Source organism: Rana temporaria, chromosome 4 (assembly GCF_905171775.1).
Source record: "Rana temporaria chromosome 4, aRanTem1.1, whole genome shotgun sequence".
NCBI classification, from domain to species: Eukaryota; Metazoa; Chordata; class Amphibia; order Anura; family Ranidae; genus Rana; species Rana temporaria.
In genome coordinates, this window is record NC_053492.1 from 438,325,287 (window position 1) to 438,338,826 (window position 13,540).

A 13,540-nucleotide genomic window follows, 5' to 3' on the forward strand; every position below is an offset into this window, starting at 1 on the left:
AATAGACAAAGCTGGGGGGGGGGGGGCACAATATTCAGCATTTTAATTTATTAAAAACAAGCAACATTACTTTTCTTGTGCCTTTGGCTCTCCTAGTGAATAGAGACCATGCTCCATGGAGACTGGCTGAAAAGCAATCCAATACAATAAGTAAAATAATTAGTGAACTGTTAAGCTTTAACTAAAGGCAAAACTTTTAACTTTTTTTTTTTTGGGATAGAGTGGAGAGGGATTAGAACCCCTGTCTGTTTTTATTGCAGCCTGTGCTTCCATTAGGGAGATTCATCCTCTCTTTTTGTCCTGTTTTCCATTATCATTGAAGGTGAAAGTAAAACAAAAATCCCCAGAAAAGTAATAAAGGGGAAATCTTTCAATAGAGACACTAGTTTTGGTGACCTGGGGGTCCCCTAGTAATTTCATTCATTTGTCGGGATTTCCTCTCACTTCCTATTTGGCGATGGGACAGAAAGTGAAGGAAAATCTCCCTAATAGGACCAGGATGGCAAAAAATTTTTTAAAAATCTGGACGCGTTATAACCCTACCTGGCTCTATCCAAAATGAGAAAAAAAGTTTTGCCCATAGTTCAACTTTAATGTAATCCATAATATATTTCTACTTATACAATTCTTAACTTGTAAAAGTCCTCAGTTTTCCTTTAATCTGAGATTTAAGTAATTCATCCTAGCCAGATGCTTTTTACATGTGTTTCTGCACACTACTGTAACTCCATGTTACATGATTATATGCAGTCTTCACCACTGCAAGGTACAGTGCAGACTCCAATAGCCAATGTGACAAAACTTGGCCTGCACTTTCGCAGTTCTTAGGAACTGGTGCTGTCAGTACACCATATTACAGGAAACAAGGCCATCTAAATAAGTATTATGACTTGGTGGACTACAGTTCTAGTTGGATGAAATACAGAATCCCATGGGCAGCTAAGACATCTCTTCAGCTGTGACTTGGAGGATACCTCTAATATCTGTAGGTGATAGGTTCACTTTGATGTTGGGTTAGCGACAACACGGTCATCTGTTCTCTTTGTGCATGGTTCACTTTAACACTGGTTAGCACAATCAGATATGTTTTATAAATCTTCACATTGCACATCACTTAACCATTCACAAGTTCATTTGGGAATTATTGCATAATATGGTCAGTCAAAAAAGTGCATGAATATATAACACATAATAACAAGTAACAGATGAATCTAGGAAGGAAAAAAAACACACACTTTGGTGTACAAGAGATTTACATCTGACTCTATGTATATAAAAAAGGCTACATTACATTCTGTATCAGTTTAGTGTATGGTACAAAAATCCTTAACATCTGAAACGTCATGATCTTTGTTAGAAGTGGTAGGAGGATTTGTCAAAATTTGGACAGGTGCTCCAAAACTGACTCTTCTCTCTCAAAAATAGCTTATTAAAAAGTTCACCTTTTTAAGCTGAGAACCTATCTGCATAAAATCAATGCATTGTCTGCTGTGGTTCGGTTTGAATCCCGATAAGAGAAGGAGGCTGTGGACCAGAGCTTGTGGTCATGACTGGCCTTGGGTTAAGACGAGGGGGCAAGGAGCTAGCAGGCCGGATTAGAGGAGGAGGCGGCTGGTTGAGGGTGGGCCTTGGCTGGACAAAGCGAGCCTGCTGCTGCAAAGGTGGAGGTTGTCGATGTAGGGCTGGGGCAGCTGGTAGTGAGGGCCGAAGAAGAGGTGGAGGCTGGTTCAAGGCTGACGCAGAAGCTGCTGGTGCTGGGGGAGAGGACTGTTCTGGAGGTGACTGGCTGGTTGGAGGAACTGTCTGGCTGTTCTGTACCTAAGACCAAACAAAAAGGAAAAAAATCAATTTATAAGTTAAATCCTTTCATAAAGGTATTCTGTACTCACCGTAAAATCCATTTCGCAAAACACCTAGGGGGACGCAGAGAAGATGATGCAAAGCAACAGACCTTGCCTTTATATGGTATAACACTGAGAAACTGAAAACCATCATCTCCTAGATCTGCCTTCAAATCCCCACCTTCTAATGCCGCATACACACCATCACTTTATGTGATGAAAAAAAACGACACTTTCTGTGAAGTAAAAAATGAAGTTTTTGAAACTTCAATTTTCAAAGACGAAGTTGCCTACACACCATCGTTTTTCTCACAATGTTCTTGCAAAGTGAGGTTACGTTCCACCACGTTTTACCATTGAAGCTCGCTTCATAAGTAGCTTCTGGGCATGCGTGGATGAAAAAACGTCTTAAAAAACGACGTTTTTTGCTACACACGGTCAATTTCTGTGAAGTAAAAAGTGCACTTTTGAAAAACGACACATAAAATTGAAGCATGCTTCAATTTTTTTTGGTCGTTTTTTACAAGACATAAAACGACGTTTTCCCCCACACACAGTCAATTAAAGTGACGTTTTTAAAAACGTCATTTTTTTTCATCACATAAAGTGATGGTGTGTACGCGGCATAATGCCGCATACACACCATCACTTTATGTGATGGAAAAAAACGACATTTTCTGTGAAGTTTGAAACTTCAATTTTCAAAAACGACGTTGCCTACACACCATCGTTTTTTCACAATGCTCTAGCAAAGCGAGGTTACGTTCACCACTTTTTTCCATTGAAGCTCGCTTCATAACTAGCTTCTGGGCATGCACGGGTTTAAAAACGTCGTTTTAAACGTAGTTTTTTGCTACACACGGTCAATTTTTGTGAAACAAAAAACGACATTTTGAAAAACGACACAAAAAATTGAAGCATGCTTCAATTTTTTTTTGTCGTTTTTCACAAGACATAAAACTACGTTTTCCCCCCCACACGGTCATTTAAATTGACGTTTTTAAAAATGTTTTTTTTTTTCATCACATAAAGTGATGGTGTGTACGCGGCATAAGAAGGTAAAAAAAAAAAAAACTTATTGTGCACATTTTATAAAAATGCAAAGCTGTACCCTATACTTTCCTTGGCTATGGTGGGACATCTAGAGGCGTTTGGAGCTAGAGAAATCTAAAGAGATGCTCCAGGCTCCCCCCAAAAAATAAAAGTCAGACGCTATAAATACTGTAGTATTAAGGACATTTGCCTGTCCAGGGATCCAGCAATGTCCTCACCCAAGCCGATTCTTCAATCGGATTCGGGTGTAGGCGCCGGCATCATAAGTAAGAGAAACAAGAAGCGAAGCCTTGCAGCTATATAGCACGTTTCCTACTGCACCTTGTGAATGGTCCTATAGTCTTACTGCAGGGAAAGGAGGGGGCTGTAGATCCAGCACAGATCGCCGTGGCACATCTGACCAGAAGTGGGAGTGGGTATCTGACAAAACCAGGGATGTATATGCAAACAAGCAGAACTTCTTCTTTTGGGTGAGGTTCCCCTTAACCTACTGCCATCCAAATTTGATGCATGAAATGGGTTTGAAGGCTAGGTATGTAATTCCAACCCAGCAACAACTAAGCAAAATGAACCTGCATGTGAACCAGATTCCAATGTGAATGAATGAAAAACTTATATAGCGCGGCGCATGCGAACTGAATCGCTTCTGGGCGCTTGATGTTTCGTGTCTCATGACATCAGAAGAGCAGAGTTTTGATCTGTCTTCTGAAAGTCAGGTGGTTTTCCTCCAACCGAACGCTGGTTGGTAAAGCGGGGCTGCTTATGCCACTACTGTTTAAGGGTCAAGCCCCTGTGTCTTGTCCTGCCTTGAATTTATTGTCTAATGTACAATAAAGTGGATCTTTTGGGAGTGCAGCAGTCCGGATGTTCTTCTTGATTCTGGCCAAAACTTTTTTTACTAGCTTTAGACAGAATGCAGAATTGTCACCACTTCTACAAGGTATTCACAGTTCACAGTATCCCCATTGGAGGGATTCCTTATTAGTATCCTTTTGAACATAGTAGTAGTATAAGCTTTTGGCTGTATAAGTTTTAAAATTGCCAACAAATACCTGTTCATCCTGCTAGTACTTTGCCCTTTTTCCTGCTTCCTGTTTTGAAGTAACAACGCTACTCATAAGCTCCTAATCTGGTCTTAGCGCTGTCAGTATCACATGCGCATTCCCAGGATAGGACAACAGAAAGCTGAGCATGACATGCTGCAGAGTCTCATTGTCAGTCTGTGGCAAGACGGCATCCCTAGGCGGTGCAGCTTGCCTCCCCCCCTCATGACCTAGGGGTGCACAAGGCTGAAAATGAGAATTGGGGGCATAAGAATGCTGTACAAAAAGTATTAATTTGATATTTAGAAATATAAAATGTTTATTGAATTATACATGTTAAAATCAAGCCAATAAAAGCTTTAATTGCAAATCATATGGTTTCATTGTCATCATTTTATAGTGGTAAGGAGATAGTTGATCCCAACATGTTTCACCCTACAAGGCCTTCTTTAGGGAACACGGCTAATAAACCTGTAACTGTGTTAAAAGCAAATCAACAGGTAAATAAATGGTAAAATTGTAGCTTGGTACCTCCTGCAGTCATCAGATATCTCCTCGCTTGTACATCAATCTGGGAGTCCATATTGAATATTATCTTGTAACCACAATTTTAGTCATAAGTATATATGGCTTTCATTGCAGGTATAATATAAATACTTTTTGTGATTTATTTACCTGTTGATTTGCTTTTTATACAGTTACAAGTTTATTAGCGCTATCCCCTGAAGAGGCCATTGTATGTTGGAATCAACCAACTTCTTACCTCTATAAAATGATGACAATGAAACCAGGTAATTTGAAATTAAGCTTTTATTGGATTGATTTTAACATTTATAATTCAATACAAATTTTATGTTTTTATTCACTGTAAAAAAAAATATATAATTTGTTCATGGGCACTTTTAAAAAGTCCCAGAGTTGTATACTACTTTGCTTGCTTGATATTTACTTTCCCTTTTTTCACACTCTAATAAAAGGTAAGAGTAATGGAAGAAAAATAGTTGGCCCTGAAAGCATATGCCAATGGTACTGTCACCTCCTTAGAGGACTATGAATATATATAGCAGGGGTCTTCAAACTTTTCAAACAAAGGGCCACTTTATTGTCCTTCATACTTTAGGAGGGCCGGATTGTGGCCTGCAGGGGCAGAAAATGTCACGGGCCCAGCATCAGTGAGAATAAATATGGCCTCAGGGTTGGTGGTCAATAGGAGGAGGAGTATTCCCCTTATTACTAGGAGGAATAGTATCCCATCATTGGTATCCGTGGAAGATATAGTGTCCCATCGTTGGTGTCAGTGGGAGGAATAGTGCCTCATATCAGTGGAAGGAATTGTGTCCCAAGGGCCGGATTAAGGCTAGCAACGGGCCACATCTGGCCATTGGGCCGCAGTTTGGAGACCCCTGATATATAGTATAAGAAGTCTTTCAGCATCTTAGTGCTCCAAAACGTAAAAAATTTGGCCTATGCCTCAGCTTCATCTTCTCAGAGTCCCCCTATGTGTGGGAAGGAAAATCAAGTTTATAAACTAAAAATGACATGTTTGCATTACATATCAAAGTATAGTATAATCTAATAAAAGTAACTTTTGAACAAATATCATACTATTCATATATTTATATAAAAAGCATACATTAACATAATATTCAAGTGTAGACATTTACAGATTAGCATTTTACACTGCCGAATACTACCTATTAATCATTAATAACTACAAAAAAAGAAAAAAGAAAAAAAATGACATGTCTGAGCTGCGGGTACACAAACACACCTCATCCTCTTCATCAGTGCTCTTTCCTGATGGTACATGAGAAGTGTTTTTTGTGTCATCCCCTAAAGCAGAGGCATCACCATTAGAGGCCTGGGTTCCTTGTTCTGCTTCCCATTCCTGCAATACCTCCTCTAAGTTAAACCGACGCCTGTAGTTTACAAAGAAGTTCTTCACTTGACCCACTGTCTTGTTGCCAATTACATCTGCAATAGCTTGAAAATCTTTACCATATTTGCGGACACCTGGAAGGCAAAGTACAACATTCACCAAAGATGGCAGGCTCATTCTAGTGCTTTGTATGTCAACAAATCGTGCACGGTTTGAAATTTTGGTTTCTACACATCTTGTGGCAACATGATAGTGATCGTTCTTATTTGTTCTTGTTATGACACTTGTTGCCCTTACAAAATAAAGATACACAGGCAAGTACATTTCAGGCCATTATTTAAAGCGACTGTGTTTTAAAAAATATAGGCCACATGCCATAGAAGCAGCTTTATACCTACCTGTTCTATCGCCCTTTCCTCAGATCTTCGCTCTTGCAGAACAATAGCCTCTTCACATCCAACACAGTGCAAAATCTGGTGCAGCTCTGCATAGAAACCAATCAGTTTCCAGGATTTTTGTCAAAGCTGAATTAAACAAGCTGAAGTTAGAAGCCGATTGGCTTCCATGCGCATCTGCACCAGATTTTGTACTCTCCAGTTTTAGTAAATCAACCCCACTGTGATGGACACCTGGTCTCCCACTGTGGTTCCTTTCCGCTGACTCCTACGCCATTACAGGACACAGATGTGACATAAGGGTAGGTGGAAGGAACTACAGTGGTGTTCTTGGGGACATCCGATACTCCTGATAGTGTTGTTAGTGAAGTTATTTCAGGTGGCCATATCTCTTACAGTAAAGATAAGAGGAATGGCTTACAAGACAGGTGAGTATTAAGTGTTTTATGGCAGGTGGTGCTTTGCTCTTTCTTTTTTAACACAGCGACAGAACCGTGTTAAAGGACTGGTCAACTCAAAACCATTACTTCAGTTTTGGGTAGATGATAGTAGGTTGGACCTCCTATCACTTGAAAACAGAGGTTCTTAGCTCACCCAACGGCAGAGGCTGCTGCAAGGGGGCTCTCACCGTCAGAGATGGGCAGAGTTGGAACAGCTGGTTTTGGAGGCCTCAAAAAATATAAGAAAACGGGTGACTTAGACCACAGGCATTCAACCATAACTGAAATATTGCTTTTGGGTGGCCCAACTTTTTAACAACATAGTGCAAACAAGGATGATGGGCAGTAATTACTAAAAAAACAATTAGAATGTAGCTCCCAATAAACTCATTCTCAGCTGCATAAAATTAGACTACATGAGTAGTCTACATGCAATGTTCTCTGTACTATGTGACTTTATTGTGGCTGGGCTTTGTTAAGGCTGGGTTCACACCGCATCCAATTTGCATGACAGGAGCGTCTCAATGGAGCCAGTTCACACACCTCCGAGGCAGCCGAGGTCCAGATTGCAGAAGGGTGCTGTGCGTCTTCTGGTCCATTTCAGGTGAAAATTCAGCCAAAAATTCAGACCTGATTCGCACCTGAAACGGTGAACAGACACGCACCGGACCCCCTGCTGTAAATTGTAGCTGCAGCATGTGTGGACCCAGCCTAAATGAAAAAAAAATGTACAGCCAGCAAATGGCCATGTGGACTTAAAGAAAACCTGTAATATCAGCAACATGTAAAAGGAAAATTGTGAATAGAAAAAACAAGCCACTCGAAGTCACATCAAACAGAGGGATTTGCAAGATATCGTAACTTCTTAGTTGTTGCGTTTCTATTAATAATTTGTTGTTACATTATTGAAAAACCACAGTCTGCACTGCCAAACTATATACTATTAGATTTGCCCGTTCCAGGATATGGCGAACATACTGGACTTGTGATATTATTATTATTATACAGGATTTATATAGCGCCTACAGTTTGCGCAGTGCTTTACAACATGAGATATAAGAGAAATATGGTAGGCTGTCATTGTCGACTTCTCTCTTAAAGTGTCACTAAACCCACATCATAAAAAACTATCAATAAATAGTATATTACATGCTGTTCATATTCACTCAGTCACTATGAGATTCGTTTTCTGTATTTGCAAAAAACCTGGTTGATCCTGCTGTTCTCTATATCCACCTTCTGTTAATGTCCCCAATTCAGCTAGGGATTTTACAGCTGTGGTGGCAACTCTGCACGTGCTCAGTTTTCAGTGAGTTTCTACGCTGAGAATTTCCTCCCTATCACATCTGAGCAGCCCATGTGACTATAAGGTCACACATGTGGGTGTTTACACAGTGGTAAATGACAGTCCACTTCTTTCCCCCTCCTGCATGCCAACTAACCAGTTAAACACAATAGGAGCAAAATATTACATGTAGATAATTGGAGACTTCACCTCCCTGTTATTCTAAGAGACAGGCTGGAGTGGTGTGATACAACTTGTGACTGGCAGAAATCCACCCACACTGTATTATTTTCACAAAATAATAAAAAAATGATTTCAAATATATATTTGTATGACAGTTTAATGATATTAATTATGTATTTTTACTCTGTATTCCAAAAGGCTGTTCTTTCTTTTTTTATGTTGTACACGTGACCAGCAGCAGAGGAATAACAGCTCCTCCTGCCCATGTTTCCCTGCAGACAGGCTGGGAAAGATCTGGGTCATCTGACAGCTGTATATCAATTAGGAAAAAGATACTTAGATTTTTAAAAAAATAAAATAATTACAGTGCCATCATCCACATACAGAAATAGAAAGGACAGTGTAAATTAAACCGTGTGTGTTTTATATCATTTTAAAAACCCAGGCACAAGCAATTTTCAGAAATGGCAGCCCACAGATGTCTCCCAAGACAGGTTTTTCTTTTAAATTAAAAGTTGTTGCTGCTGTGCGAGGGAAAGCAACCTTTTACATTTCAAAGTCACTAAATAAATAGTTGTGCACAGGAAAACTAAGCTTGCATTGATTTACCTTAAAATGCATGTAACATGCTCTAGTTCCTGCCCCCGTACTGCCTGATTCTCCCCCAGACAGCAGGGTGGGGGGGGGATTCTTCATCACGCACCCATTGTCTCATTTCAAGATCGTCATGGCTGTGCAGAGCTCTGCTCGCAAAGCTGCATCATTAATTTACAGGTATCTGTGAATGAGGAACTACAAGTCCCGTCTGCCACTGCAAGGGAGCTGGATGAGTGTCTTCGTAGTTCATTGACACTTCCTCCAGCTTATAAACAGACAGCCTATATGTAGGTATGGTCAAGAACCCCGGAGGCAGTGTCTGCAGGAGCCTAACATTGCATCTACAATCTACTGATCACGGATGCAATGTTCTGCAAACTCCTCTGAAAAAATAAAAAATGCACATTGTTTTCCTGCAAACATACGTGCATTTATTCATTTTTTTTCAAAAAGCATTTAACTAACAAAAGCACAAGCAGGTGCTCAAAGGGAACCAATCATGTCATACAAATGTTAAGATAAACAATGCTTCCAAAGTTTCAAAATCCTCAATGCAGCTTCTACCGTGTTTCCCCAAAAATAAGACCTAGCATTATTTTCCAGGAGGGCTGAAATATAAGCCCTACCCCGAAAATAAGCCCTAGTTTAAAATGCTTGTAAAATCCTATAATCCACTCTATTACAGTATTATATAATGTACAATGTGTGTGTTTCTGTAATATAAATGCCGGGAAGAGATCTCCGGCAGGTCACAGAAGCGCAGAGCGGCGATATACTGAAGGTATTTGGCACAATTATATTACAGAAACCACACATTGTACATTATATATAATACTGTAATAGAGTGGATTATAGGATTTTACAAGCATTTTAACTCAGTTCACACTGCGGATTCCAGTCAGGCAGGGGGGAGAGGGGGGGAGAAGGGGGAGCACATTACATGGTAAGACCTACCCCGAAAATAAGCCCTACTGTGTCTTTTATTGCCAAAATTAATATAAGACCCGGGCTTATTTTCGGGGAAACACGGTAGCACCCTGGGAACTAACCAGTTCTGGGCCTATGCCATAAACAGGCCTCAGCCATTGCCCAAACTAAGCTCACTTTCTGATATTTAGCAATCCAATGTCAGAGCCTCAGTTGTCCATAGAGGGTCTTTGTGTCGAACTGTTAAATGGTCAGGGGCTGACTTAGCTCTGAGATTTGAGGATCAACAAAGGTATCATCTGCAGCCACCATCAACTGCCTGTCCTACCGGACTATTGTTTGTTACAAATTTATTTTATGACTTACCAAATATAGTTAGATGAACAATTAGCAAAACAGAAGACTTTAGACTCAATACTATTACCAGGAAAACAATGGCTGCTATAAGAGGTAAAAATAACAAGAATAGCCTGGCTTTGAAAGCTGAATTTTCTAATTCTCTCCCGAGAGCTTTGGGACACTAGAGTATATAAAACAAAGTTGCTCATGCTTGCTTGTGCCAATTGATTAAAATTACAACAGCCCAAATTAATATTTATGTACAGAACAAGTTTTAAATGTGTAAAAGCATTTGCATAAGGAAATGTGTTAAAGAGTGGAAAGAAGAGACAGGCAAAATAGGTTTTCTGGTGATATATAGACGAAGGCAACCCTGACATCGCTTTAGATGCATGAGCTCTGCCGCTCACTTCCACCTGTGAACACACATAGAAAACAGACACACCTCAAAGGATTTTAAAGAATTCTTCTTTCATACATACTGAAGACAGGGTGCTCTGTGGTTGCAGATGACTTCAGGAGGCAGAAAGAAATTTAGGCTGGAGGCCCCTTATTCGCAAACTTGCTTGGTTTGCGAATAACTAATACTAAAGCTTCGAATAAAAAAAAAAATTCTAAATAACAAACATGTCATACTTACCTCCACTGTGCAGTTTGTTTTGCACAGAGTGGCCCCGATCCTCGTCTTCTGGGGTCCCTCGGCAGCTGTCTCGGCTCCTCCCCGCTTCTGAAAACCCCTCCGGGAAGCACTCTCCCAAGGGGGATACCTTGCGGGCGTGCTCCCGAGTCCTGTATTCGGCATCCATAGCCGCCGACTACAAGACTTGGCCCCGCCCACGCGTCATTGGAGTGGATTGACAACAGCGCGAGCCAATGGCTGCGCTGCTATTAATCTATCCAACGAAGAGCCGAGAAGACTGAGCAAAGGAAGAGCGAGTTCATGACGTGGGACTTTCCAGGGCTCAGGTAAGTAAAACAGAGGGCCAGTGATCGTAAGATGTTTTTTCACCTTAATGCATAGGATGCATTAGCGATGTTGCCCAAGAGACTCGGCTGTCCGGGACTCTCCCTCCTAAATTGGCTGAGACACACAGAGGGCACCATTGGCTTCCGCTGCTGTCAAAGTCAGTGATCCAATGAGGAGAGCGAGGTGGCGGGGCCAAGCCACGGCTCCGTGTCTGAATGGACACACAGAGCAGCGGCTTGGCTCGGGTGCCCCCATAGCAAACTGCTTGCTGTGGGGGGAAGTCAGCAGAAGGGAGGGGCCCAGAGCGGACGGCAAGGGACCCAAGAAGAGGATCTGCTCTGTGCAAAACCACTGCATGTAGCAGATAAGTTTAACATGTTTGTTATTTAAAAAATAAATAAAAAAAACAAGACTTTAGTGTCTTTTTAAACGTTTTTAGAACCAGTCATTACAATTAGATTTTAATATCTGTTAAAAAAAACTACACTTTAGAAGTAAAAAAAAACAGGAGACGACCCTGCTGTCCAATACCGTCAGAACCTAAATCATCACAAATTTTAATCAGCTACTAAACTCTGCAAAATTGTTCTCTGCAGGTATAAAGACTGCAAAACACATTCTTATCAAATTCACAGCATGGTTGGTACTTGAGAGGACAGAAAGTTATTAAGCAGTGTATATTGTTTTATTCAAACAGGCTGGAAAAGAAAGGAACACGTTTCCTTTGCTGAAGGCACGTCTATCTCCTCAACTCTGTCTACCTTAACCTCCCTGGCGGTATGATTATTTCAGATTTTAAGTGCTGAAAGCGGTACCATTATTTGCAAGGAAATTTGGCGTTTTATACTGTAGGCCTGTAATTCTTAGGAATAACTCACTTAAATCTGACCAAACAAGAGTCTAGTAGACATCCCGGGTATGACATTTTTTTTAAAAACAAAATAATAAATTATAATATAATAAATAATTATAACAAATAATAATATAATTATAATAAAAAATATTCAATAATGTAATCAAATCAAAATCACTGAAATTTGCTCAGTTGCAGAATTGTCGCTGTCATTACTTTTATTTTTTTATGACGAATTTCCCCACAAATCGCTATCGCTCAATTGAAAAAGTGATTATAATTTATTATCGCTGTTTTCTAGCTGCTCTAAAACCATTTTTTACATAAAGGGACACTTTTGGACAATCTACAGTTTGCAGGCAGAAAGAACAGTTTTTATTATATAAAAGAACATGCAGGACACTGGGCAGACCACTAGGGACAGGGGGGGTGTGTATTTTTTACATACAGTACTGTAATCTATAAGATTACAGTATACTGTATGTAATGTGTTTGTTTACTTTTTTGAATTTGGCGCCGTTCTCCGCCCCCGTGCGTCGTAGGATCCAGGGACAAGGTAAGTAAACACTGCCTGTGGATGCTGTGAGGCGAGCCCGAGTCTGACTCGGGGTTACCGATCGCAGCACAAAAATGTAACCCCGAGTCAGACTCGGGAATACCGCCAGGGGGGTTAAAGTGGTTCTAAATGTTCAAGGTTTTTTTTAACCTTCTGGTTGCAGCTATAACCCCCCCCCCCCTAATACTTACCTGAGCCCAATCTCAATCAAGTGATGTGCACAAGAGCAGCTGTTTTCTTGGGTGGCACTCTCCTCATTGGCTCACACAGCAGCGGGAGCAATTGGCTCTTGCTGCTGCTGCTGTCAATCACAGACAGTGAGCCAATGATAAGAGAGCAGGGGCGGGGTAGAGATGTGCTCTGTGATAAAAGTGAAACAATAAGAAATGTTGAGGCGCTAAACATAGATATTGAATAAACAAGTGTCCATAAAGTGTGAACAACTAGTGCTGTTCTAAACAGCGCAGATGAATTCCTTGATGAACATCCAGTAACAGCGAGTGTGGGGTTACCTGTTGTGGATTGATCTCCATGTCTGCCTAAACTCTGCTCCTCCTCCCCTTTAGCAAAGATAAAGTGACTATTGACAATGCACCTGCTGCAAAATAATGGAGCAGATGTTTTTGCAGCCAAAGTCATGTTTTCACCTTTTATGATTTTAAGTACCGTAATAAGGGAAGGCAGAGTAATTCAGGGGTCTCCTTTAAAATATTTAAAGGGGTTGTAAAGGTACAATTTTTTTTCCTAAATAGCTTCCTTTACCTTAGTGCAGTCCTCCTTCACTTACCTCATCCTTCCATTTTGCTTTTAAATGTCCTTATTTCTTCTGAGAAATCCTCACTTCCTGTTCTTCTGTCTGTAACTCCACACAGTAATGCAAGGCTTTCTTCCTGGTGTGGAGTATCGTGCTCGCCCCCTCCCTTGGATTACAGGAGAGCCAGGACGCTCTCCAAGTTGCAGATTGAGAAAGGAGCTGTTAGTGGGCGTCCTGACTCTCCCGTAGTCCAAGGGAGGGGGCGAGCACGACACTCCACACCAGGGAGAAAGCCTTGCATTACTGTGTGGAGTTACAGACAGAAGAACAGGAAGTGAGGATTTCTCAGAAGAAATAAAGACATTTAATAGCAAAATGGAAGGATGAGGTAAGTGAAGGAGGACTGCACTAAGGTAAAGGAAGCTTTT

General features: G+C 40.8%; 1 protein-coding gene across 3 annotated transcripts in view; it reads right to left on the minus strand.

Annotated features, from left to right (window-relative positions):
- Window positions 1–223: 223 nt before the first annotated feature.
- RCOR3 (REST corepressor 3) overlaps window positions 224–13,540 on the minus strand; it is a 70,370-nt gene continuing 57,053 nt past the window's right edge. For all 3 annotated transcript variants that reach the window (XM_040351492.1, XM_040351494.1, XM_040351493.1), the window contains 2 exons: window positions 5,709–5,950; window positions 224–1,818 (listed from right to left, as the gene is read on the minus strand). In XM_040351492.1, the coding sequence (XP_040207426.1) occupies window positions 1,474–1,818; window positions 5,709–5,950 (587 nt within the window). In that variant the 3' untranslated portion in view covers window positions 224–1,473. The remainder of the gene's footprint in view (window positions 1,819–5,708; window positions 5,951–13,540) is intronic.